General features: G+C 46.2%; 1 protein-coding gene and 1 long non-coding RNA gene across 5 annotated transcripts in view; both read right to left on the bottom strand.

Annotated features, from left to right (window-relative positions):
- LOC135396114 (uncharacterized) overlaps nucleotides 1-11,795 on the bottom strand; it is an 83,497-nt gene extending 71,702 nt beyond the window's left edge. Inside the window, exons 1-4 of one of the 4 annotated variants that reach the window (XR_010423312.1) lie at nucleotides 11,744-11,795; nucleotides 11,487-11,550; nucleotides 11,158-11,356; nucleotides 11,003-11,103 (exon numbers count right to left, since the gene is read on the bottom strand). This is a non-coding gene — a long non-coding RNA (uncharacterized LOC135396114). Of the gene's footprint in view, nucleotides 1-2,902; nucleotides 2,999-4,654; nucleotides 4,726-10,628; nucleotides 10,682-11,002; nucleotides 11,104-11,157; nucleotides 11,426-11,486; nucleotides 11,551-11,743 lie in introns of those variants that run through there. The other 3 variants (XR_010423310.1, XR_010423311.1, XR_010423309.1) reach the window with 3 other exon arrangements.
- An 11,007-nt stretch (nucleotides 11,796-22,802) lies between these two features.
- On the bottom strand, nucleotides 22,803-25,956 carry LOC135394555 (protein sprouty-like). The gene has a single exon (XM_064625356.1). The coding sequence runs from the start codon at nucleotides 25,509-25,511 to the stop codon at nucleotides 24,849-24,851; it is 663 nt and encodes a 220-aa protein (XP_064481426.1). The 5' UTR covers nucleotides 25,512-25,956; the 3' UTR covers nucleotides 22,803-24,848.
- Nucleotides 25,957-26,273: the final 317 nt, after the last annotated feature.

The following is a 26,273-nucleotide window of genomic DNA, read 5'->3' as shown; positions in this document are numbered from 1 at the left end:
CTCAAAAAGATAATTTTTGTCCTTCGTAAAACCATACGTAGATGCGCTGCCACAGCCACGGGACTATATGCGCAGAAATTTAGGGGCGAAGATGTTGGGCAAAGTGAGGGTAAGTCAGTGGTGGATCCAAAGGGGGCGATCGCCCCCCCCCCTCCCAAACGCTAGGTTATACATTAGTTTTCCTCTCTCCACTCCCCGGTTACGCGCTGCAACAAAGAACCCCCCTCCAAAGCGAGGGTCTCGATCCACCCCTGGGGTAAGTTGGGTAAAGCGTTTGGGGGGGGGGGGGGGGGTAAAGGTTGTGGAGCGGAGTAAACTTCAGTGTCAGGGGTACGTCGTCAGGGGACTAAACCGAGTGGTAATCGTGCATAACAATATGTGGATTGCGGCAAAAGACACAGACGAAGGAAGCACACACCCACAAGACAGTTTGCTACTCGCAAGTAACATATATGGTGTGGGTACTGTTTATGGTATTGTCCGCTTCAGCAGCATGTCATGCAGCCAAACGTCTCTTTAGTGAAGACTGTTCTTCGCATTTTTCTGTAGCCTGAGCGAGTACATCGTTGCCGCCGGGTCGTCATGAGGACTGGCACATTGCTTCTGAACCCAGAATGTGCTTCGTCATTTTACTGTGTTTCTTTTCCCCATCTGCAGATACTCACGTGGGTGCATCCCCTATTTGTTGTGCCCGTGCTTTTGTACTCCTCCAGCCCAGCAAACGGGTGACGACGTCACACGAGTGTTCATTCTGATGCAGAAGTCAACCCATCCCTCCACTCTGCCCATCACTCCGCTCGAAAATAACGGAACTGTCGCACCAGAATGCGTGATACATTTCATCACAACGTGGAGAATTGTGAGCATCTGATATTGCTCACTTACAATTTCTGTGGGCATTCACACAGGAACAATTTACACGCCACCTGCTGTTGTGGAATGGCCTGAAACGAATAGTGTGTCTCTAAAAAAAGGACGAGGAATCACAAAGTACCTGCGATCGATACCAAATCCGAAACTGGATGGGCTACACCGACGCCTCTCATTGCTTCGCCACGTGGACAGAAGCAGCTAGGATGTCTTCTGCTTCACCCAATCGCTTCTGACGATTTCAAACGTAACTTTTCTATGGCTTCCGGTGGCTGACCATGCGGCTTATGGTGATTCGTCTTAATAGATACGGCCGCTGAAAGGATGGTCGTGATTTGCGGGCATGCGTGATTTGTTACGTCGCGTCGTTCAAGCGATCAAGAGAGCGTTTGCTCTACGTGGCGTTGGCCATACTCTCCCCTGCTTTGTTCTGTCTTGTAACGTCACGAGTCTACAGTCGTCTACGACCAATACGAGAACAGCAATGTTAACGCATGGACACGATAAATAAATTCAATTAATTGAATTATTCCGTCTGAACTAAACGCAAAGGAACCGCGTAGTACCAGTTAGCCACAACGCAGTCCACAGAGGACATCGTCGGCTGCTCCCTCAATGCAAACGTCAGCATGAATGAAAATATCGTACGTATCGTGCGACGCTCTTCCGAACACGGAAAGCTTTTGTTTCTTTTGTACGCGTTCGACGCAGTTGTTGGCGGCGTCTTTGCGCTGGCAGCTTTCCCGAACACCCGTGTGCATGCCCACACGGCAGACGTTCATACGCAATAGGTGCGCTGCGTAACATTGGGCAAAGCTCAATGTTAAAAGCAATACGAAAGGATTGTTCGCGTTTGATCGATATATTGGACCTTCCACGACAAAGATGGCATGAATAACGATAATGAAATCATTCACGAGGTGTGGACCGTTAGTGTGTAAACGATTGGCAAGGCGTCATTGACGCCAAACGTTGCTGCGATGCCACAGCTGGCCTTGGTTAAGTGATCCTGATGCTCGCTCCCTCGTGCTGTTCGAGCAAATATTAAACTTGCCTCAAACGCTTTCCTTGCCTATTGCGTATTTAGAAGGAAAAAAAAGGCAACTCAATCTTTTTCGTGTTTTTTCATGCACTGCACACATTTTTCACGGAGGCCCGTAACGAACTATAATTAATTTTTTGACCCTCGACTCATACCAAAACCTTTATGTATCCTCAGTATACATGCCGTTTTCACCGTTTCCGGTTTTGTGCCAAAACGACATCCGGTTTAACAGCAAACACGCTCTGCGCCAACCACTGTACCGATTGATACAGATTGATTTGATGAGAGAGAGGGTCGTATACGTCTTTTTATGGCAATTCAAATTGCAACAAAAAGGCGTACGCCTCCCGTTTTCAACAAATCAGGAAAACGAAAGATATAATTCTGCATGGCGGCTGGTTCCGAGAGTCCTTAGTCGCGGAAGGACCGGAAGTCTTCGTGACACCGGAAGTTGTGGCAGGGGCTTGTTTATGCCTACCCAAGAATGTCATGTATCCTCTAAGCCAATAGTCACTTTTACACGATGGAAATTAATTTAGGGAACTCATTAACCTTATAGACGAACGCTGTACTCCAAGAATCAAATAGCGCACGATTAAATAAATAACAATTTAAATATATCAGCCTAAACGACCAGCCACTCGTGTTCAGTTCGTTGAATCAACAACAGCAACGACCAGTTATTCCACGTGCCATGCGAGAAAGTTTCGGAGAAGTTATTTGATCGCAGCCTGACGTCACGGGCTCCACGACTATCAGCCGCGCATTCTCCATCCCAGTATCTTGTGCCATTGCAGCAATGCAGGCAGACGCCTCTCTCTCTGAAAGAGAATATCTAAAGCAACGGAACTTTCCCGTTGCATAATTAGAGTTGCCACGAAGTATGTACTTCTGATGGCTTTTATTCGCCTGATGGTCCAGAGATTTCAATAGGAGGCTAACCATTGTGTACCACCTGGCACGCATAATCTGGATGGTGACCCGGACTTGAGATTCCTGCTGCGCTATCTGCAGATTTCCATGGGCGTTCCGCGGGGGCTCCCGGCCAGTGTGTGTGTGTTTTGCGTCATTTTCACTGGCTCGCTAGAAAATAAGTTGCGCCACATTCTGCATAATTATTCTGCAGATGTTACGCGATGTTCGACATTAGCACTTTGCACATTAATTCATCGACACGTGAAACAATTACGACGATGCCTTTTTCTTAGGGGAACAGGCGGGTGGAACCTATCGTGGTACAAGTACGCGAAGCATCCTTGCGGGAGTTACTGATGAATTCCAAATATATTCGGCACTCTGTAGGGGCACTAAAATGCAAAAACAACTTATTCTCAAATGAAAGTCCGTGTTTCAATTCGTGGCATGCAAGCAAAATTAGTTCACACAGCGCTACCGTTTGGAAGAAAACGCAATGAAAACAGAGCTGTCTTTGGCGGCAACGAATGGGATCCCCAGGAGGCAACGATTCGCGGCATCCAATGAGACAGCAGGAGAAGCGAGCGCATACCTATCGTGGGCATGTGGATTTGGAACGGGTCCGATCGCAGTGTTCCGTATATGCGCGGCATGATGCGCACTGCTGCATTTTTCAATACCGATTCACTGAATTGTAGCCAACAACAGTTCTCGCGAATGTTCCACTGACAACATTTATCTTCACGTCCTTCGGACAGCGACGCCAGTCCGCTTCGCAACGCGCACTATGTTTTTCACCGGGACTGCTCCATGGCGTGGCACGTGCGTGCACGCGCAGCATGGACTAAAAACACCGATGCACGAGCTGAAACGACGTTCACTGCTTAGCGCCGAAGCAAGAAAGAGTCCGGTATAATTCCGATTGTAGCTCCGTAACGGAATCAAAGTTTTGAAAAATGATAACAAGTACGAAATTAACATGGCGTCTAACGTAATTTGAAGTGAACTTGTTTTCGCATTTTAGTGCCCCTTTAAAGCAGCGTCATGGACGTTGAGCATGTTTTACTTCGGGAGCGTATTTGTATATATGTGCAAGAGTGTGTAGAGTTTCCCCGGGCAGGACCAAGTGAGACCCGGCGCGGGCCCCGCGAAACCCGACCGTCCGGAGCTGATAAGGGACAGCCCTCGCTCGCAACAGCAAACAGTGCAGCCCGGCACCAGTCGCTCGTCTGCTCACAAGCAGAATGAGACTTTTCACTCGGAGAACAACTCATCCTTTTTCGTCTCTAACAGCCAGCAGCACATGAAGAAAGCACTGAGGAAGATAGCTTTAAGTGCATCGCAAATTAGGCGTGTGACAATTTTTGGAATACCGAAGCAAATAATTTGCTGTATTCGATTCGATTTCTGAATCGAATACGAGATTCTACATTCGAATTTCGAATCGAATCGATGTTTCTTCCAAACCGAATATATTTTATTTTATTTTATTAATACTCCTCAAGGAAATAACATTACAGAGGGGAGTCGGTTAATAGAATCAAATATGTAAAGGTAATAAATGAAACGAGGTGGAATGCTCATAAACAAGTACAAACAATGTCAACAACGAGAAAAAAATGCTACTGCGGGTTTATACAATACATTTGATATATAAGCCAACAAAGAGCTGCGTCAACGTGACATATATTATGTCTGTTATGTAGGACTGGAAAGTTGATAAGTCGCTGATTGTGACGAGGGATTGGGGGGGGGGGGGCAGTTCCATGTCCGTGGAATAAATGAGGCGGAGAAAGTGGTCGTACGAGATGAGAATATTCCTACCTTGTGAGGATGACCTATCCGCGACGATACATAGGATGGCTGAGTACGTACTCGTAGTTCATTCTTTAAAGCTGCATGGAAAAATGTTTTATAAAAGAGACACAATCTAGCGATGTCTGCGTCTTGATTCGAGAGGTGCCAAGCAAAGGTTAGTTTTCATGGCCGTTACGCTGGATGTGCTCTGATACTCTGAACTAATAATAATAATAACTTTATTTTTGTTTAGGTGCCCAAAAACAACCACTAGGCTCTTCTTATTGGTGCTCCACAAAATGCTATACATGTTTAAGTAAATTATGTTTATTATTATTATATTTAATACATGTTTAAGTTTAAATGAAACGGGCTGAGCTGCTCTGTACGTTCTCCAGTTGGCTCATCAATGTCACAGAGGCTGAATATTCGTATGGCTCCGAAGCTGCACAGGTAAAGTAGAAAACGGCACAAGAGGAGGGCATAAGGCAAAGTGAGCGCTACTTCATCTATCTCTTACACGCGTGTTTATATCCTGCGGACACACCTTACGCGTAAATCTACTCCAATTACCATTATCCGTACACGTGCTGCATGTGGGTCCGGTCCGGTTAGACAACTGCTCCCCTCGTATATTCGCTTCGGTTTTGTACCATTCGCTTCGTATTCGGTTCGGTTACGTAAGAGTATGTATATTAGATTCATTTTAAAATACCGCGTAAGTAGAAATTTTCACGAGGACTTGATTTTCGCGAAGGCTATTTTACCGCGAAATTAAAATCCCGCTAGGTAAGTGACACGTGACACCCCTGTACAAACTCTTTGGTGCAGGATATCAACGCACCGCGAGATTAATGCCCCGCGAAATATTCGCTAAACTTGTCTCCGTCCGAACTCGCGAATGATTCAGACCGCGAAATTAATCATTTATACGGTAATTACTATTCGCACATGCCTAGTGCAATTGGTTCTGTACGTGATGTGCAAAAGAATGGGAAGAATGAGAAAGAAAAATAAAGATCCGTCGTGCATCCAGCATGCCCCCGCGGTTGCGAAGGGGAGAGGGCAAAGTTTGGGGAAACCACGTCACGATGTGTCTGTCCACTCACAAGCCAGCAATACCCCCCCCCCCCAATTTGGAAGAAGGACCAATGAGGTCACTCCACAGGCAATAGGGGAGAGAGGAAAACAGGGGAGCTGACCTACCTGCATAGCGTATTGAGAAAATCCTTTTGACATTTTCACGACCATTCATCCAGCTCAAGGTCTTACAACCTTCGAAGCTTGTCCCATCCACGTGCCCCGTACATTCGCGTTCCCGAATACCCACTGATATATGAATATAGATTAGCAGGAAAAAAATAAATAAAATAATAATAAAGTGTAGCTTGGAAGGTTCTTACTGAAATATATAACGGCAACTGGTGTAGTACCATATCATTAAAGGGGCTGCGAAACCACACGGATAGAACTTAGTCTCTGGCAGGGTCTCGCAAAGTCCCACAGTCTCCTATTATTTTTTATGCTACAGAGTTTTAACAATCTCCCATTTTCGAGGCCCCCGCCGACCGTGGCGCCAAGCGGTACCGAGCAGCTCCACGAACTAAGTGGGAAGTGACGTTTTGACCGGTTGCTCTATGGCTCTACGTCATATTGGGCGCGAGCTCCACCGCTGGGGAGACGGGCGCTGCCGTCGTTTTTGCGTGGAAAGTAGGATCACGCGACTGTCGCCTGCTAAAGCGCATGCAACCGGGATGCACAGCTCGCGCATTTACCTAAACTCGCTATTTCGATGTTCTTTCTTATTCTGCAGGTTGTCTAGTGGTCACACCGCGGAATTTAACATTGTCTTGACACCATCAGCAATTTTTGCCGCCCGGAGAGCCTGCTTGGAGGACTGGTTCATCCATCCAGCGTGAGCTGTGCATAAGTTCGCGAGACGGCAAGGACACTGAATGGTGAAATGAATGAAGAATAAAAAGGCAGAAAGAAAGCCAAGATACAATGCTAATGGATAGGCATGCCCATAAGACGCTTAACGATCAAAGCACTCGTCTGCTAATTTATATACTTTGGGTGTCGGGTTTCGAAAGATTGCTTCAGTTTTTCTCCTGCCGACATTTACACTTGGTCTAATTCGAATGGCTGCAAAATGTATAGGTCAGTGCTAACTGCTGTACGGCTTTTGCGGAACAAATATTATGTGACAAGCACACGATTAGTTTCCTCTTACGTTCAACGTATGTGAACGTATCAGCCCTGAATTTTAATGCAGTGATACGTTTATCATTTCTAAATTCGTGCAAAAATAAAATGTGTATACAGAAGTTAAGCGACAAATAGCCGACAACCAACGCTAGACTTTTGTGACAACGAACACAAAAGCCAAACATTAAATCGCATTTTGACTATAGTTTGCTATTTAAGCCAATTTTTTAATTTTCTGATATTTTTGTTTTATTTCAGATACTGCTGATCCACACAGTGAACCGTTATAGGCGGCAGGATTATAATATAGATTCTAAAACAGTAACAAAATTATGCATATCACATCGATTAACAGCAGCAGCCGGAAGGCTGTTCCATTTATGTATTGTTTAGGGATGGGCCAACCGAATCCTCGAATCCTAGGCAGGGATTCGAGATTCGCGAATCCGAATTCCAGTGCCCAAAACGGCGAATCCAATCTTTCGAATCCAACAACCACGTTTGTTTGTTTCTTTTTAAAATAGGCGCCTCCGGAGTCTGCAGAAAGCCCTATTAGCCTGATCCGGGGCGCCCCAGAACCACAGCATAGGGCTCAGACATTACAAGTTTAAAAGTAACTTGATTTTGCTTTTCATTGTTTCTTAGTTGTATGGCAAGAATTTAGACACGAGAGTTTATGTATTTCTTGTAGTCGATTAACAACACGTTAAATAAATTACATTTAAGAAGTAGTATATGGGTGCGTCTACTCCTCAAAGTGAACTATTATTTAATTTGTTTTTCATTAAACAAATATATCAAATTCTGCTTCAAACCACTTTTCAGTAGAGGTTTTTTTTTTTTTTCCTTTTGCCCCTGGCTCTTTAAACGTTTTTTAAAGAAAGGATTCGAAACATTCGGGATTCGTAATATTCGAGGATTCGCATAACCTTCTTGGATTCGGATTCGGGAAATTCTGGACTCGTCCCCCCTCTAGTATTGTTACTATACTGCCATTCACGAGATGCTGAGAGATTATCAACATGCACTGTGACTTTTAGAAGGCACGCGACAACCACAAAGCGATTCATGGTCATATGTAATTCACGAGGATTTCACCAGGAATTACCGTTTGCATTCATGGAAGATTGCGGTATCTCCTCAGCGGCATCTGCTGCGAACATACCTGGGTAGTAATGCCATTACATTGCATTACAAACTACCAGGAAAAGTAATTTATTACTGTAATTTCATTACAGTAATAAATTACTTGTCCTGGTAATTTGTAATGTAATGCATTACTTTTGGTATTATGTAATTTGTAATGTAATTTAATTACATTTTGGCAGTAATTTTAATGATATTACTAATTACTTTTTACAAAAGAATCGACTGTGTGTTCTGTGCTGGCACTTGGCAGAAAGAGAATTGCCGACTGGTGAGTTAAAAGAATTCCAACGCCCACTATAAACGGTGACGCACTCAATCGGCACAGAATAATAAAATGTGTCTTCTTTTTATAACGTAGTGTTGTCTGACAATGAATTTCCACATCCTCAATATCATTGCGATTAAACTCGCAGTAATGACTTTGTAATGTCATTACTTTTTCGTAGTAATTGTAATGTAATTTCATTACATTTCAATTGCGGAAATGAGTAATGTAATTTAATTAAATTCTAACTGGAGTAATGAGTAATGTAATTTAATTACATTTTAGAAGTAATTTATCCAGGTATGGCTGCGAATGACTGCGTTCCCGGAGGTCGTGCGTACTCTCAGAAACTTTAATTCAATATCGAACGGGTTGTTGTATCGCGGGAGAGGTGATATCAATCAACTCGAGACCACGTGCACGAACCTAGAAGGACAGATCAGCAAAAGAAAACCGCAGAAGATACGCTGCAAAAGCGGCGAGCAAACACGTGATCCTACTTTCCACGTCAGGGCTGCGCTTCCGACAGGGGCCGCCACCACATGTCCTCGTGCCCGATAGACCTCTACCAGCGAAACGTCATCATGACGTTGGTAGACAGACTGAAACCGAAACAAATCGGAAGGGGAACGCTGGGTTCCACGAATATGCACGTGTTCGCTGCCTCCTATTGAAAGAAAAGTAGGACCGAAGGTCGCGTCCCCTTCAGGAATCCCCTCAAGACTGTGGCTTTCGGGCGCGACCTCCCCTAGCTTCGAGAGTAGTTCAATTCTACTAAATTGGTGGCGCTGTCGAACACTATGACGTAATTTGTTTACGAACAGGGAGAGGTCCTCCGCTCATTTCCGCTTCCGTTCTGAGCACTTAGCCGCGCCGCGCCCCAGTGTTCGCCGCCTCCCTGGTGGTCACAGGCGTCGTCATGAGAACCGGGAACTACGCACTTCCGTTGCGCGCTCGGTGCTACGTCATACCGAGATCTGCGAGGAGCAGGCGAGCCAAGAGTGAAAGGGTCTCCTCATATTCAAAGTGCCATAACTCCGCGACGCGGGGGCGCAGCGTGAAGAGGTTTCGACGGAGGTGTTTGGTACCCATAAACGTACATTTCAACCGTGACTTGGATTCGGGATTGGATTCCAACCTTGAGATGGCAGATAACATAGTTACGTACAGCACCGACTCATATGACTATAGCGGACAAACATTCGTGCAAAATTTCTTTGTTTTGAAGATATGAGTGATATGTGCAGCGAGACTAGCATTTTGTGCACTCCGTTCGCCTGCCCTGGACCAGGTAGCCTCGCTGATTCCATAGGCCACGGATCTCCATTTATGCCAGTACTTCAGCTTCGAGCAGCTCAAAATCACACAATGTGTAGGATGTCGAGTACGTATTAGGAAGAAGCAAAAAACGAAAAAAAAAGTGTTTCTTGTGTCAACAGTGACGGTGTCCCGCCCATGGCAATGCTGTCACGGCCACGTATGTTACTTCCATTTCCCGTCAGCCATCACGGGGGTTGTTTATCTAACACAGGCTGGCTGGATTTATCGTTATCATGTAATACGACGATATAATGCGCCATTCGCAGGTCACGGGTCCAAATAATCTGAAACTGCTCGTTCGCGGTAAATCACGGTCATTCATCGCATAAATCACGGTAAAACGCGGTAAATCATTGAAAAAAAAAAAAAAAATGGCAGCGCGCCGCCTCGAGTCACGTGACTCCTTGCTGCACGTTAAATGGTACTAAAGTAAAGGGACCAGACGTCCCGATTTAGGCGGGACAGGTCCCACTTTTACAGTTGTTCCACATGCCTGCCTGTGCGCTGCGAACCTCGAATCAAAGGAAGATTCCGGCTAATAGCAGCAGCGCTTCTATGTCGTCCTCTCCAGGCTCGCATGTTTCCACGATCTAGCCGATGTAACTGCTCCACGTGTTGGCTAATGAGCCACTCCAAACAGTCGAAACCAAAGCTAGCTCGTGAACGCGCTTTGCCAACGCCACCTAGATACAGAAGGCCTGCTTTATGCCTCCTCGCCCCCTTCCCTACGTGAGCACATAAAGTCAGAATTCGTCTGCTACCGCGATTCGCAGTTCTGCGAATTCAAGAACTCGCAAATGATTGCAGCCAATTTCGCAAATTTGAACCTGTACACTAAATGTGCAACACACTTTCCAGAAAATCAGTTTTGAGAAAAATATGGTAGCGTTTTGCGCTTTATTTTATTTTATTTTTTTTTTCCCATTTAGTACGCGGGGACGTTCACTACTCGCAGACGACAGTGGCTGCCCATGCGGCTGACGGTGGCTCGACTCCATGGCTACGACCGCTGAAAGCACGTTCGTCATTGGCTACGGCTGTTGCAAACACGATCCTGATTGGCTGACTCTTAGTTGTTACGTCACATCGACGAGTAAGCAGGATTTCTCTATCTGAAACCGAAGTGCAAGCTCAGTCGAAGACTGGAACAGAGGGATCCCCTTGGCAGCTCTCAGAAGCCCTGAAAGGCTGCTGCAGAGGCTCGCAACATGTATTTGCCGACTCTCGCCCTCAAAAGGGATTAATTCAAAATGGATCAATTAGTTATTTCGTAACATGTATTTGCTCATGGCTCGCAACATGCTCATGCAACATGGCATGCAACATGGCTCGCAACATGTATTTGCCGACTGTCGCCTTCAAAAGGGATTAATTCAAAAGGGATTAATTAATTATTCCGCGCCGCTTCTGATGTCAAGCATTTCGATCCGTACCTTTTACGTGCCTTGTGTATATTCGCCACTCGTCGGCTTCTGATGCCACCGCGGTCTGCTGCCCACGTGATACGTCTGTTTTCCGCGAATCCCATCCAGCCCTGTAAAGAAGGAATAATTGTCACATACGCCCATACTACCATTCTACTCGATACCATGAGTAGAACCAAAGCAGTCTTCGAGAGGTTGACTTTTCTTCAGACTCGTCACATTCCTCTTCGTACAACTTTCAAATTGCTTCGTATCCATCGATGAACTTCTTCGTATAAATCCCGATTCCCGAGCTTCGCAGTTGCGAGCGCAAGGGTTTGTGTACTACTGTACGTGTAGCATTTTACAGTTTTTCCATCACCCCTACAGTAGAATAAAAATGTGCTTTTTTAACGCTGTCATGAAAATGAGGACTGCAAGATGCGTCTTCGTTGCGAAGCTAGATACATTCGTGTATGTAAAAAGGTGAGAGAGGGCTGCTGGTTGCACGTACCACATGTCTTTGAAAGAGCCATTCGCAGATGGAGGAGAGCCGTGAAGTAGGAAGGAAGCAAATCCTGGAGCAAAGTAAAAGAAGCATCGACAACGATAAGCTGGAAAGTACCTTATCGCCCGCATCGTACGCTTCCCCGATAACAGTTTCCTGTCAGGCTGAATGCTTTGTCAACTTTGCAAGCGGAGTATTTGTCTTCTTTTACTCGACTCACGCTAACAAATATAGACGTCCGCGTCAGATAAAGCCTCACCCACCTGTTATAGTAGTGAACTTATTTTTTCTTCTTCCTCAGTCTCTGGTCTTCGTCGATAGGTTCTTTCTGCTCTTCTCCATCTACCTGTCACTGTCACATCACAGTTTAAAAAGAAAGTGCGGGGATGATGATGCGATCTACGAGACGTAGCCCCCTCAAAAAACTTTGATCAATTCTCGTATCAAAAGTAATGAAGGTACCCAGAGCTATCATTTTCACGAGCAACGCCCAGAAATAATTATGCAGTAAGTAGGGAAAAAAAGAAGCGAGAACAACATCCTGTCGAAATTTTCCCGCCGTCATCGTGCACTAAACACTCTAAAACTCCGTCCGAATACGCGTTGTTTGCTACACGTGAGAGGATTACAGATAGGACACTCCTTCAGCAGCAAAACGGAAACGCAGAACGCGAAAGAAAACCGCCGGAAAACGGAAATTGCCTCTCCAAATATCCACGCAGACGAGAGAAAGAAGCAGACGATATCATTTTAATTGTGGACGCATTACGCCGCCCACGCTACAATTACGATACCCATCCTTGCGAGTAGAAAGTACAAGAAAATAGCGCACAAAAATGACAGCCAATGACAGGAAGCTTGCGGAAGAATAAAAAAAGAAGGCTAGAAATACCATAAGCGTGTCTCGAACCGAAACTTGTTTCTGCTTTCTTTCACTTGCAGACGACAGAAAGGAACAGTAGAGGAGAAAAACGAAAGGGAAAAAAAAAGGGGGGGGGGGGGGCAACGCAGGAAGCACGCTACGATAATCACGGACTGTACGTTAAGCACCGAATTTCGGCTCTTTCAACAATAGCTTCAGCGGATCGTGAAGACGCTTTCCTCGGCAGTGTTGCCAGACCAGTCACGCCGTACTCACAAATAAGTCACATCTGGAAGCTGTCACAGGAAGAACGCCACGCTATCCGCTGATGACAATGTGACAGGTAATGAGGTCAACGATTTGTTTTCGAAGATGTAACATCCATATTTTTCCCAAGCAGCTCCTCGCCGACATTGCCCCTCCGTGACTTCCAAAACCCGTGGCACGCAGAAACGACAAAGTTCGCCAGCGGAATTTGCTACGTCATCGTAGTCGTAACGAAGCTGCTCTAAATAAAGCGGCAGTCGTAATAAGATACTGCATCGAGAACGCAAAAGTTCGCCAAGACCGAAAGTCGTTTCTTGGCTTACTTTCATGCCGAGCGCTACACGCGTAAGTTTGAAGCATTGGAAATGTTCAGTTCCGACGGAATAAGTCCGAGCTTCACTTCTAATGTTCCCCAGGCAAACCACCAAACAAGGCGTTCCTGGAAAGTATCTCGCCAGACCAATGACATGTAGAGCAGTAGACACGCTAACTGATATGGGCCACTCTCGCTGCTTGTGTACTCCTCTCGAGAAAGCTAGACACAGGTCCAAAAGCGTAGTTTACGAGAAGCTCGAGGGCATGTTACTCAAAATGAAATGTTTGCTGCCGCTGTGAAAGATTTCCTCAACTGGGAAAGAAACGTTTGGAAGATAGAGGTTATGTGACGAAGAGCGACTCCGCAATGCTCATTGTTGACCAACATCATCCCAAAGCTGTCAGAGCTTCACTAATGCCACGTTTTTGCTCTCCGCCACACCTTTACCCGCTCGGAATCACCAGCAAAATGTTCGCATTTTCCATATCCTCGAATGTCCACGAACCCGTCGTGAAATGGTCATAATTTTCTGGTTTGATCGGTTATCCTGATCCGTAGGAGGTCTAATCAGCAGTAATATAGACAGCGCCACATAGAACACCAGTTTAACCGTAGTGACCTGTGGCGTTCCGCAACGTCACTGGATGCGATTTGACTGAAAACCCTTTGTGGAACAGATATCAGAAAGACGAACACTTATCCGCAAAACAGGCTGAAAGAATGTACTTCTCTTGCCAAGTCGGTACGTGTTTCACATGTAGAATAAGCACTACATAATGGAGTGAGTGCGATGACATCAAATCGTACGATTGCATTTCCAAGCATCTGTTTCCATTCTTTGCAGCACCGCTACACATGAGGAAGAACACGGGGAAAACAAAAGGAGTTACAGAAAGCGAACGTAAATTACGTTGAAATAAAAGAAACAGAAGTGTTAAAATATGGAAGCGATGAAAAACACAAGATCCCACGTGCAGTCAGTTACATCAAACTTCAATAACGCAAGTGAGGTATGCCGAAAAATACAAAGCAAAACACAAAAATACTGCAAGCTCTGGGCCACTCAGTCGGTCTCAACTTGCACGAAGTAACCAGACCACAAAATCTTTCCTCTTTTACTTATTGAGGATTTTCGAGCAGAATGAGCCAACGTGCCAGCGTAGCAGTAACCAACGAACCCCCCTCTGCCCGCGCGATGGAGCTGCTCCAAGTGAATGGAGCTTTTGCCGCGTTTGGCAACAGTCCAAAGCATACCGGGGAAGGGCACCTCCAAGGGAAGTCACTTCCATTCAAGATGTGTGTGCGTGTGTGGACGACTCCTCGAGCCACGTTTTCGCTGCTTTTTACTCGCTCCTCCTCTTCCTTTGGGGGATCTTTATTTTTGCATTTCTTTTTCCTCGCTGCCCGCTGCGGCTGTTTTTCGTACACGAGAATCCCTCTCCCGCTCGCTTGCCTGTTTCCTCCTGCGACGCGTCCGCCGACCGTCAGAATGGCTTCTCTCTTGGGACTCATCATGCGGTCTCTTGAGTAGATTTCAAATACGTGCGTTTTGTTTCGTGTACAAGTTTGAAATCAGCTTACGCAGCAAATTATTCAACCTAAACCATGTTAGTTGCAAACGTTAAATGGGTAACATCTGCTATTTTCACAACACGATATCGAAGTTCTGTCAACAAGGCAAAGAAAAAACAAAAAATCAGCGAGCGCATTTGCAATTTATGCAATTGGCTTGAGCACTCAACTGTCAACGTACCGTACGAGCTCATTTATCTGTGTCGCAAACGTACTTCCGTTTACTCATAACCTTTCCTGTGTCCTCGATAAATTGGAAAATATGCGCAGATATCACGTGTTGCACAAGATGCAAACCGGGGAAAGGAATACATTGTGCTTCAGCGCATGCAACCTTTTGCTGCTTGTTTGGAGGCAACCCGCGGAATTTAACTTGAACGGTACTGAGTTCAAAACAAAAGGAAAAGAAAGTAAGCAGATGCTGTCTGCCATACGAGGAACAGCTCCGGCGGCCGGGAAGGCGCCCATTGCCTTAGCAGACGACAGTTATCGCTGCTTGTTTGGATGTCGTCTGCGAGATTTAACTGTGCGTGTGCAAGCTAAGATACTTGTGCAGCAGCCAAAAGGTCAGCCAGGACGTGCCTACAATTAAGGGCCGCTATTAAATGCATTTTTGTCCCATGTTGAGGCAAACTATTTACAGTTACCTGTGAAATCCCGATAAGAAGAGTGAAGCAAGGCTTTTATCGGTGGTACGCTGCGCTCCTGATAACGATGGTGCGTTTCCTAAAGTGCGTTTGGATGTTTCTTTGCAACACTGGCGCCATAGGAATGTTCCGTTTGGTGTAAATACTGTGGGTTTAGAGCCTAGAAGTTCGTTTGTACAGCCTAATCAACGGAAGTAGCAACTTGTATACCTATGTATAAAATTGGAGTCTATTAAAGGCGAATGTTTACGCTCAAAATGCCATACAACAAAATCAAAAAGTGCCAACTCGCTTACATAAGAGTGTGTACTTCCCGCAAAACACTTTTTTTTTAAATCAGCAAACAGGTCACTGATACTTGGAATTGAGGGCTTATTTGAATGCACAACGAGTTTCGTATTCTAAGTGTGTAAGAACACGAAACCATAGCGAAAACAGACGCGTCCAGTCAGCGTCGCCCACACAAAACCGCACTTGTCACTTCTTTTTTCTCGGGCATAAAACCAAAGCAATCTGAATAGAGAAAGACCTCAGGTGAACACACCGGCATCGCCTCCGCGCACAAAATCACGAAGCATTCCAAAATCTCTCGCACGTACACACAAGCTCGCATACAAAAGAAACTGTTTAGCCCGAAACTCGAATGGCAGCTGGGCAACGCTGTGCACGTGCGGAAGCCACCACATTTTCTCAGATTTTTTTTTTTTTTTTTTTCGTAGGCGACCGTCCCCAGCGGAGGAAGTGCAGAAAAGAAAGAGCGAATATTGGAGGCGTTCGTAGCAGCCAGCAAAAAAAATAAAACGACAATAAAGCGGGTCGTTTCGACCGCGTGGGAGGACGGCTGAACTCATTCGAAGCAGAAACACACCTACTCGTGTCTTCCCCAAAATGGCATCCGTCGCAGATATAAAGTGTCTCCACAACGTTTATATCGGCTCCTGCGATCTCGGCAACATGACATAAAACTTGTCCGCTGTTCATGTTCTTCGGCCAAGATAGCGCTCGTCGCTGGAATTTCGTGGAAGGCTCTTTTTTGCTCGCTGCATTTTAAAAGAAGATCGTTTATCGTTGTGGTATGCCGGCGATTAGGGGGGCGAGAGGGTCTTTCTCTATCGCAACGTGTTCATCTCTCTGAAGGTGACGAAAGAAAAGCGTGCTATTAATTTATGTCGGTTTCAGATTATTTAGGGAACGTGTGCCTCGTACAGGACGTTCGGCTTATTCGTTTCTATATGTAGTTGTTCACGCAACGTAAAGGTTACAGGGATAAAAACGCAAAGTGGTTGCGGACAAACCTAGCTAATTTCGACTCTATTCTTGTAACTTCTTCAAGATGGCAGTCCACTTTAAGAATGCCACAATATGTATATCAGAAGGCTGTTTTTATCTCTCCTTGTGTTACTTCAAATATTATGAGGACACTGAAAGAATGGTTGAAAAGCCATCGAACTGTTGGAAATCGAAAATCATTGAAACCTAGCTGTTTGTGTGCGTTGTGCTCGTCGTCCCTAGGGTTTTCGCTGAAAAGGTTGCGATATTTGTCGAAAGGAGCTCGTCTGCAAGAGGCGATGAAACACCCCAATTATCAACATCATCATCATAACAAAGTTGTTGTTGTTGTTGCTCTCGTCTGCAAGACTGCAACGTGGCTGCTTGTGTCGTCAGCACGTACCAGCAATTTATACTTTCCTAATGGGTTCATTGCAACGAGTTCATGATCTCTACAATCCGATGCACCGCTCGCAACGAGACTGCAGTATATCGTGCCAGGTGCAGTGAACCCGGCGTGGGTACACGCTGCACAAAACACAATAGTGGATACAATGTTCCAACAGGTGTTTTCCTGAACACACTGGGGGTTGAACACAGGTGGCGTGACACTGTGCTGAACTGCCGGTCAACGGCACTGGGTTTATTACCCTAACAAACGTCGCTACCGGCCAAAGCCCCCATTTTTTGCTTTTTCTTTCTGTTTTTTTTTTAAGTGTGTAGCTCTGGCTAGAACATATTTATAATAGATCCCTTACCGGCTGTGCAACAAGGACAAAATATAGACGAGACATATCTATTTTGGTCAGAGTGCTCTCGTCCACGTGCTGTGGGAAAGTTTCCAGGACAGGTCCCTTTTTACGGTGGAACAGTTTATTAGCGCCATTGTTACGAGAGCGATAATCCAATATGGCGTCTCTTCTTTTCGGGTTAACAGTTACGACCGTCTCCGTGGCAACGTCCATCCCAGGGGCTTATAAACGCCGTATAAAGGGGTGGTCTATCGTCTGAGTAGCGGGTTATAAAAACAGGGCCGAAGGTAATTGAGGCAGCGTCAGGCCAAGGTCGGACACCGGGACTGCCCGATACATTCTATTCCTGTACCACGTCGCAGGTCCTAAAAATGCGTGGATTCTGGCGTACTGGCGCTCTGACTATAACGTTACTGTGCAGCAAGGATACCGCTGATAACCATTCAGGGCAAAGCAGCACCAACCTCTCACACTAGGTCGTTGTTATTTACGGTTATAATTAGGGCTGGGAAATTTAGGCACGAAAAAACGACAGAAATAGGCAGGCATTTAGGCCCGAAAAAATACCAAAATAGGCAATAAAATTCAAAAATAGGCACGTTAATCTGGTACGCTCTTTGGCTTACTTGATGTTTCAGAATGCTCCATCGAGGAAAACTTGCTCGTTTAAAGGCTACGGTACCATAAAAGCCTTGACGTCTGGTACACGAATGCTGAGGCAGCCGGGAAACACGCTATATTAAATAATACTTTGTTTTCCGCCCTCGAAGATCTTGAAAGGCCCACAGAGGCCAAATCTTTGGATCAAATGTACGCAAAAAAGGAACAAAAGGCGCAAACACGTAGTAACGAAAAGCAAAATGCAGCACTCAGCACGAGCCTGAAAGCCACTCTCGCACTTACACCTCTAAAAATGGCGTCTACAAATGTTTAAAAAAAAGGCTACAATTCGATAGAGTCGATAAAAAGGCAGGCGACACCCGAAAATGTCGTATTTACGCGTTTCTAGGCATGTATAGGCAAATGCCTAAAAATCCGGGCCTTACAACTTATAATTCGGACGTAAGTCTTCTTCCGCCACTCACACGTTCCATGCGGGGGATGCAGGACTCGGTGGTATTCAAACAGCTCACTCGAGTCGGTCTTTAGAAATAGCGCTTACAGTCCGTCTATGCGGCAGATGGTCCACACGCCAGCCATTCTCGATGGCATGCACGCTTGGGAGTTCACGGAGGGAGAATACAGAAAGAAAGGGAAAAAGACGTGTGCGTGGGGGAGCGTTTGGTTGCCGGCGACAGATACCTGTGCACCACCATTTTTGCACTCGCGTCAGCAGTGTAGATAGCAGAGTGCTTCCTCTGCACCAGGACCTTCTCCGGGGGATCTTGTTTGTTTCTCTCGAATTGATCGCAACCGCGACGATTTTGTGGCTTCAAAGGACGATGCCCATGTAACATCAGCAGTGCTTCTATCAATCTCACTGCATGAAAGTTGTAAGCGATCGTTCAGGAGTTCGGTGTGTGGGCTACAGAGGTACCAGGTTTCCTGACACCTGGTACATCTCTGGCAAAGAGACACTTATAACAGGTTTGCGGAAGATGCAAACGGAACCGCACCGTGCGCAGATGTCAGCCCGCATATACCATAGGCGCAGCAGTTCTCTAACTTTGAGACGTCAAGAGACTCCAAAACATTTTTTTTTTATCGTGAGGAACCCTCCCTCCCCCCCTCCATCCAGCGACATGCCCACAACATGCTAAAAATTCACATTCACAAAAAAGCACACATTCATAAAACCATTCGCTAAAACCACCACTGTGAACAACATATTGTGTGTTCTTTTCATCGGGCATGAAACCGTAATTAATGTACTCTTCTCAGTACAAACGTCAAAACCCGTTTACAACGACACATCGTGTTACGATACACTTCGTACAATAACGATCGTTTTTAGTTACCGACAGCGTCATTGAACGGGACGCCACGAAGGACCCAAACCTGTGCCTTGCGGAATCCACGAGGTACACATAAAGGTCGTCATCACGAGCGCGTCCGGCGTCTAGTCCGGCGGGCATAGTAGACGTCCTCATCCTGCTGAAAGCCTACACCGGACAGCGTTCGGATTTCTACCCCTGTTTTCCTGCCTGACAAACAGGTAGATGCTGTTACCATGAGATCTTGCTCTCTTCCGGTCGTCGACAAAACCTCACTCAAAGTCCTCTCGGGTCTTCTCTGTCGTCATACAGCAATAGATTTCTGCAGGCTTAATGTAGCTACGGCGGCCTCTTGTTTCTCCCTGTTGTGTCGGGAGAAGATAATTCCCCGAAATGCCGCTGCTCATATTCAAGCTGCCATGGAAATGTAGATCAGTCCCTGTATGTGTGCCAAAAGACAACTACAGAACTGCGAGGACATTTTTTTAGGGACTACAAAACCGAGAAGCAAGCTGGAAAACAGACGAAAGAACCACGCTGCAAATAAAAACCTAGAAAACCACAATTTTAGCACGTCCGTTTGCTTATTCAAATCACTTTTTTGTTTTGTTTTTTCGCCCGGTTCTAAAAAGGAGAAAGTCCACACAAAAAAAGTAAATAATACTAGGGCGTGTCAGTTGTTGTGTTTTCTCTTTAGTGTTGTCCGTGCATGTCATTCAGATCAAGAACCCACCACACGCGACCACTAACAGTGCACGCGCAGACATTCTTTACGGGTCCTAAAAGGACACAATGAAAAAGAAAATTAAGCCGCGCACAACGTGACAGAAGGAAGCCCCAGTTCGCGAATACTTCAGCAAACACACGAACCAACTTAGAGCTGCACTACCAACGCCATCGACCAAATAGACGTTTTTTTTTTCTTCTACTTCTTCCTCGAGGTAGGCCCTGAGAGACGGGTGTATCCCATTGTCTAACCCTTTCTACGTTATTGCAGGGGCCTCATAACCCCAAATGTACTGCAAGCAACCACACACAGACACTTAGGCCTACGTCTGCGTTACCTTCCGAATCGTCTACCAAACTTCCCCCCCACTGCAAGAGCGCCGTATAAGGATGTCTTCCACACGCACTGTAGTAGGACGCTCTTGGTGTAGGTAGCGAGAATCGAGAACGCTGTGAATGAAAGGAAAAAGAGTATAGAGGAAAATGCTGGAGTAGCACGCACACGCTTTTGAACGCGTTCTCTTAAAAGCAGCAGGATGTGGCTCTGTCGTGAGAATGATGAGACCATCTGTTCACGTCTTTAAATATAGGGCTGACGAACGGTGCAAACTAGGAACAGAACAATGGCGCGAATTCATCCAATGGGAAACGTGCTAGCTAAGACAAACTAGTCGATGACATGATTGAGGTCCATAGTTGCCTGGTACAGATATAACCCACACATTTCAAGTACATTCCAGGCGAGATGTTCCATACTGCTGTACGACTTGCTATATTTGGTGACATCGGAGTACCTTACGGTTTTAGTGGAATAAAAACGTCTCGGCCAGAATGTACTACGAACAAATCTTGTATCGTCAAATCGATCGGCGAACACCAGGAAGGTTGGGGCGCCTTGTCGATGACGCGGCAGGAGTAGATTACAAGATGGCTTACTGATGTGTGAATATTATGCCCCCATCGGTAGGTAGTTATACGCAGAAAATGTCGGAGGCAGTGCAGAAAACGTTCTCACAGCGACCGGCGAAGTCGTGCAATGCGTGTTCTCCAACAAATTTCCGGAAGAACGTGTGTCTGCCTCGGCCTTGACCCTTAGGACCGACAGAAATGTATGCTGGCCTAGGAAGAAGAGACTGGCAGTATCCTGTCAATCAACGCAAGCGGCCATTGATCCCGTCGGAGCTGCCACGTGCTACACCTCCTGCTGGGGTACCAACAGATGGATTCAACGCAAAAGTAACCAGGCACAAGAAACGAGGGAATCGCTTAAGGCTGATGGTAATGTTCACGCAATCGTCAAGCCATTGCCTTTCCAACAGAGGGCGTCACATGCAGGTGCGATGTCTCCATCATTGACAGGAAGCACTCCTGGCACGAGCTTTCTTGTTTACAAAATAAACTACGATCGCGTAAGTCATGGTTTCATTATTTACAACCTTTTGGTACGCGAGGAACCATCAGCTCGAAAAGTCTATCGTTTCTCAACGGGTCTTTGCGTCACAGGCTGTCGCTATGTCCAATCATTTAAATCAATTCCACTCAAGAGTACACTGATAATGACATAATAAGTGATGCACAAGGTCTGAAGGCAACATTATGTCGGACGCAGCGTACATAGCCTAGTTGGAACTTTATTCTAATATGAGATGTGTGTCCCTTTGCCGAGGGAATCGATTAATGTCATTCACAACCACCACGGGATGAATATGCAATGAAGGCACGTACTACAATCGTACGCGCGTCCCACGTGAATGAACAGTGCGTCCAAGCTCCACGGTCTGGAAGCGTCCCTCGAAGACACGACCAGTGTATTAGATTACCCACTGTAGACATTCGAACGCGTGGGCAGCACTGCCGCTGGCTTGCGTCAATTTGGCGTTCGTTAATGCCCTGGCCTTGGTAGCAGCACAAACGTGGGACTTGTCTTAGAGCACACCATGTACAGAGAGCACGGTCGGATTCTTTCATTAACGCTCTCTGTTGGGGAGGAGAGTCCCAACAGAGCGTAACAGCTTAGGTGCAATGACTGAAAAGTGATTTCTAAATGAACCAGATGATGTTAAGCGAGTGGTGGAGTTTCCAGAACCGTTGTGGCATGTCGTCCCGGACAGGATATCTCGAAGCCTGCTATGGTTAAGTGAGCTCACTGCAACGTTGAAGCAATGCTAGACAGAATGAGTGTATTCAATTGTGTGGTTCAGCTTGTACGACCCAACTTAATACGTGACATGTTGCATTATGCATTTACCATCTGCAGCTACAATTTCTGTGCAGATATTGTAGTGGGCACCATTATCGTGGGCAAAATACTGGGCAAGTCACTGCATCTCTTGTGTGACATGATTGTAAAAATATCGAGCGTCTAAACACATCCTAGTGTTTAGAGATGTTCAATATATAGTACATCTATGATGATTCGTGTTGATATGTTGTATATATATGTGACAAATTCGGTATTTATTCGTGATTTACCACTGACGGCAACCTCCAGAACCCAATCGGCTCCGTAATGAACATCAGACTACCCAAGGCGTGTGCCGATCATGGAGTGCAATGCTACTGGGGCTGCATGCTAGTGCCACTATACCATGCTGTGTATGCATCCTCACATCATGGTCAAAACCTCCTTTAATGGCATCCTGGTATGTTTTATGCCGTAACAACGCAAGGAACCTATAGAGTAAACAAGAAAACAGCCACGGTGTCACAACAACTATTCCAATTACAAGCCTGCAGAACTTTCACCCAGGTTCCGTGCAGCTCAGTACAAGGAAGGCTTTTGCAATTGTTGCTCTATGCTGGCGTGGAAGTGCATTTCAGGGGTAATCTTTCTGTCTGCTCATATCAAATATATCATTATTGCAAGTGCGCAGAACTAGCCACTCTGTGAGAAGCTACATAGAGAGACGGCGTGGAACTGCATATCCAGCGTGCATGTTCAACTAGCGAGACCAAAGAATGTGGATGTGAAGATAAAAAACCCAGAAGCATAATTCTTGACCAGGCTAAGAACTTTATTTCGACTGCTTCATTTTGCTTCGGAATCAATTCACTTCCTAAAAAAAAGGATCTAAAAATAATAGTAACAATATCGTCATCATCTGAAGAAAAACATGTTTCTCGAAGAAAGAGATGGGGGGGCATGGATGCAGTGCCCTGCTTGCAGAAAAAATATAAATATTTGTATATAATATATTTCTCTATTTACTTATATACCTCATCTTGTTGCCACCCTTCATTCAACATTTACAAGACTCGATCTTTAGCAAATAAATAGTTTGTCCAATGCTGGTTAAGCAGACGCCGATTGTGAACTTCACTTGGCTATTTACAAATAAATCCACATCTGCTGCATAGAGGGCACCACTGTCTAACACATTTTTCATCCCTAAATCATTCAATGGTGTTTAGACAGACATAAGAGAATGATCGGTCTATTTTTGTCTCACGTTTACCCAGTCGAAATAAGAAAGGGGGCTGCCACAGCAATTTGTTAAATACACTTTGTACAAAGACAGGTTTGTGTGGTTTTAAGGAACGCAGAGAGACAAACATCAACAAGAAAAGTGACATTTCTTTGAACTTTCAGGGTTAGAGAAACAGGAAAATAAAAGGGTACCCCATTGAGTCCATAGTGTCAGTACAAACAACACCAGGACACATGTCCGAAACATCATTGACGATGTGATAAGCCCAATGTTCCTTTACTTATGCAACGTTCAGTCTTTTGTCACGAATAGTGTGTGGCTGCTCTGTACGTTGCTGTTTGCCTGTGCAAATTTATGTGGTGCAAATAAGCCATTCTAGGAGTTTCTTGTCAAACGATGTCCTACACAGAGTGAAACAATTACAAAACGTCCACATATTATGAACTTTTCCCTGAGCTCTGTCCCCAGACGACAGCCACCAACATATCCCTCTAGTGACCACCACAGCAGTTAGTGTTGTACCCACAAGATTCGACGTCTCCTTTTTGGTGTTTGTACTAACACTATGTCTATGACGATGAAATGGAATATGCTTCTTACGAAATTCACCAACGGTGAGACAGGTTGATGTATGTGACACAAAAAATAAACGAGCAGCACGGAGAAAGCACAAAAATTTTCGTCTGCAGAAATGCATCTTTTGGAACACGTTAACTTTGTGGAAGACATTTAACACCTTGCTGACTTAAGAGTCACCACGAACAGTACAACTGAAGCTGTCCACAGGAAAGTTAACAGGGCTGTACACAACGATCACGCTGCTCCGAATTTGGCCCCCTAGAGCACAGCGCAAATTTGCCTATCCCGCTATTTCCTGGAAAGGTTACCTATTCCTGCGCGTTATTTCCTACTTCCCTGAGATGAGCTTTTCCTACGTGAAGTAAAAAATATTGGAGTACCCTTTTTTCGAAAGAACTGCACGACTTTTAGGCTCAGCCTACAACCCCGGCTTTGCCGTTGTCGCGGACATGACCACAGGTCGTGGAAAATGGGAAGACATTTCTTGCTTGGAGAAAGACAGCGTGAAAGGAAACATTAATTGCATTATTTACATCTACTGTACAAAGAAGTTAAAACAACTCAACGAACGCACATCGTAAGCCGAGGGGCCGCTGCACGGACCACTTTCCAATCTTCCCACAGGCAGCCTGGCAACTTCGTAGAAAGTGCCGTCGTCTGCTTTGGATGACCACTATTTGGACACTTGCGGCTCAAACCCAATATAAATAAAAGAACTTCGCTGTGGAACTGAATTGTGGCGAAAGGTATAGATATCAGAGCCAACAGGGAGTCGGAAAATGGCCCGCCGTGCAACCCCCTTGGTGAATATTATTACAAAACAAAAAAAGAGTGGTGTTTTAACTCACGTCTCGTCCCGTCGAAGTTCCTGCCGTAACCAAATATACAAAAAAAAAAAGGTGAATAATCGCGCGTTTTACATGAACCGCTGCCACAGGTCATGATCATCATCCACCTCGCCGAAACAACACCGCCCTATTTACAGGAGGAGCAACAACAAGCACGCACAGCGGTTTTCATTCACATAATCCTGATGGCTGTTCTAAGAGTCGCTTGCTCGGCCGCTCAGGCGTCCGGTCACACTGGCATCCCCTAGACGAACACGACGAGTAGCAGGCCTCACAGGCCCTCACGCAGCCCCTCAGGGGCCAGTACAAACACAAACACGGCAACACGAAGCTCAGGACGCCCAGGCAGCACCAACGAGAGCAGCGCCGGTGGGGTCCGCAGGAGCACGGTTTGTCCGCACAAGACACGTCCGTGTCCAGGTCGTAGTCCTTTGCCCAATGGTAGAAGAGACCTTTAACGCAGCAGACACACGAGCAGTAGTCCACCATAGCGTGCGCTGAACACTGTACCTTGTCGTTACATATCCAGCGCGAAGGCAGCGGCCGTGGATTTTGGCAGGCGTCACATCGGCACCGGCCGCATCTCTTGCAAATGATGGAATCCTCATGGTTTGACAGGTCGACTGCGGGTTCCACTGGTGGTTTCTCTTTCTTGGTGACCAGTGGCTGAGACGTGACAGCGACGACATCACGCCGGGAGACTTTGGTGGCTGCCGGCGGTGCTGGCCTCAGAGGAGTGTCAATGTATTCATTCTGCCTTCGTGCGGTGCCCGGTCGCGGTTGGCCCAGCGTTATGACTTCTTGTTGGCGACTTCCGCCATTTTGGGCCATGTCAGTGCACTCCGAAGACACTCGCTTTCACATGGCACGACCGGCACTGACGCGGGCACATGAGAAACAGGAAGGTTCGCTGCACAAGGAACCCCAAGCAGCAACACGACGGAGAGACGCCAGTGGCAGGCGGGAGGCCAAGAGCCTCAACTCACAACGGCAGATGGCTCCGGAGGTCGCTTCGCAGCCAACGCGTCGCTCGAGCACGTTTCGTCGTTTCGCACATCGCACAGCATTCGAGAAGTGGTCGGCTTCGAGCAATGTCGAGACACGCACAAGGCAGCCAGCGGCAGTAAACTCTAAACTGTCGGCAAACAGTAGGCCTAACTAACGCTTCTGCATAGAACGCATCCCATCCAAGAATGGCTTCGAAGAGGGAAGAGCCTGTGTGGCAGTCGGGACGACCGCGAGAGAGCGCTGCTCGAAGGCGCACTTTCAGCCAATGACAGCTGACGGCTTCGAGGACGTCAGCCGTGACGTGCTCTTTTTTTCAATGGAGTGAGGAGAAGAACGATACTGCGAGTAGGGGCCACTCCCCGTAGCGTTTTCTTCAATGAAAACTACTCACGGGGTTTGCTTGGTGCTGCTTTGGGGGCGAAGCGTTTTCCAGAACTTTGCCTGTAAAATGAAAAGCTGTTTCCGGCGATTTCTATGTTCCCCGTGGCACCCTACCTCTTCTTAAGCGGAAAGAAAGGCCTCGTTGCGAGGAGGAACGTTTCCGGTCCGTCTCAAAATGGAAAGTAGGGACGACGAGCGTAAATC

The sequence above is a fragment of the Ornithodoros turicata genome, chromosome 5 (genome assembly GCF_037126465.1).
Source record: "Ornithodoros turicata isolate Travis chromosome 5, ASM3712646v1, whole genome shotgun sequence".
In the NCBI taxonomy this organism is placed as follows: domain Eukaryota; kingdom Metazoa; phylum Arthropoda; class Arachnida; order Ixodida; family Argasidae; genus Ornithodoros; species Ornithodoros turicata.
This window is presented reverse-complemented; position numbering and strand designations above follow the sequence as displayed.

Bases quoted from the DNA above. Each gene is read 5' to 3' on its own strand.
- LOC135394555 (XM_064625356.1), bottom strand. From the start codon at position 25,511: ATGGCCCAAAATGGCGGAAGTCGCCAACAAGAAGTCATAACGCTGGGC.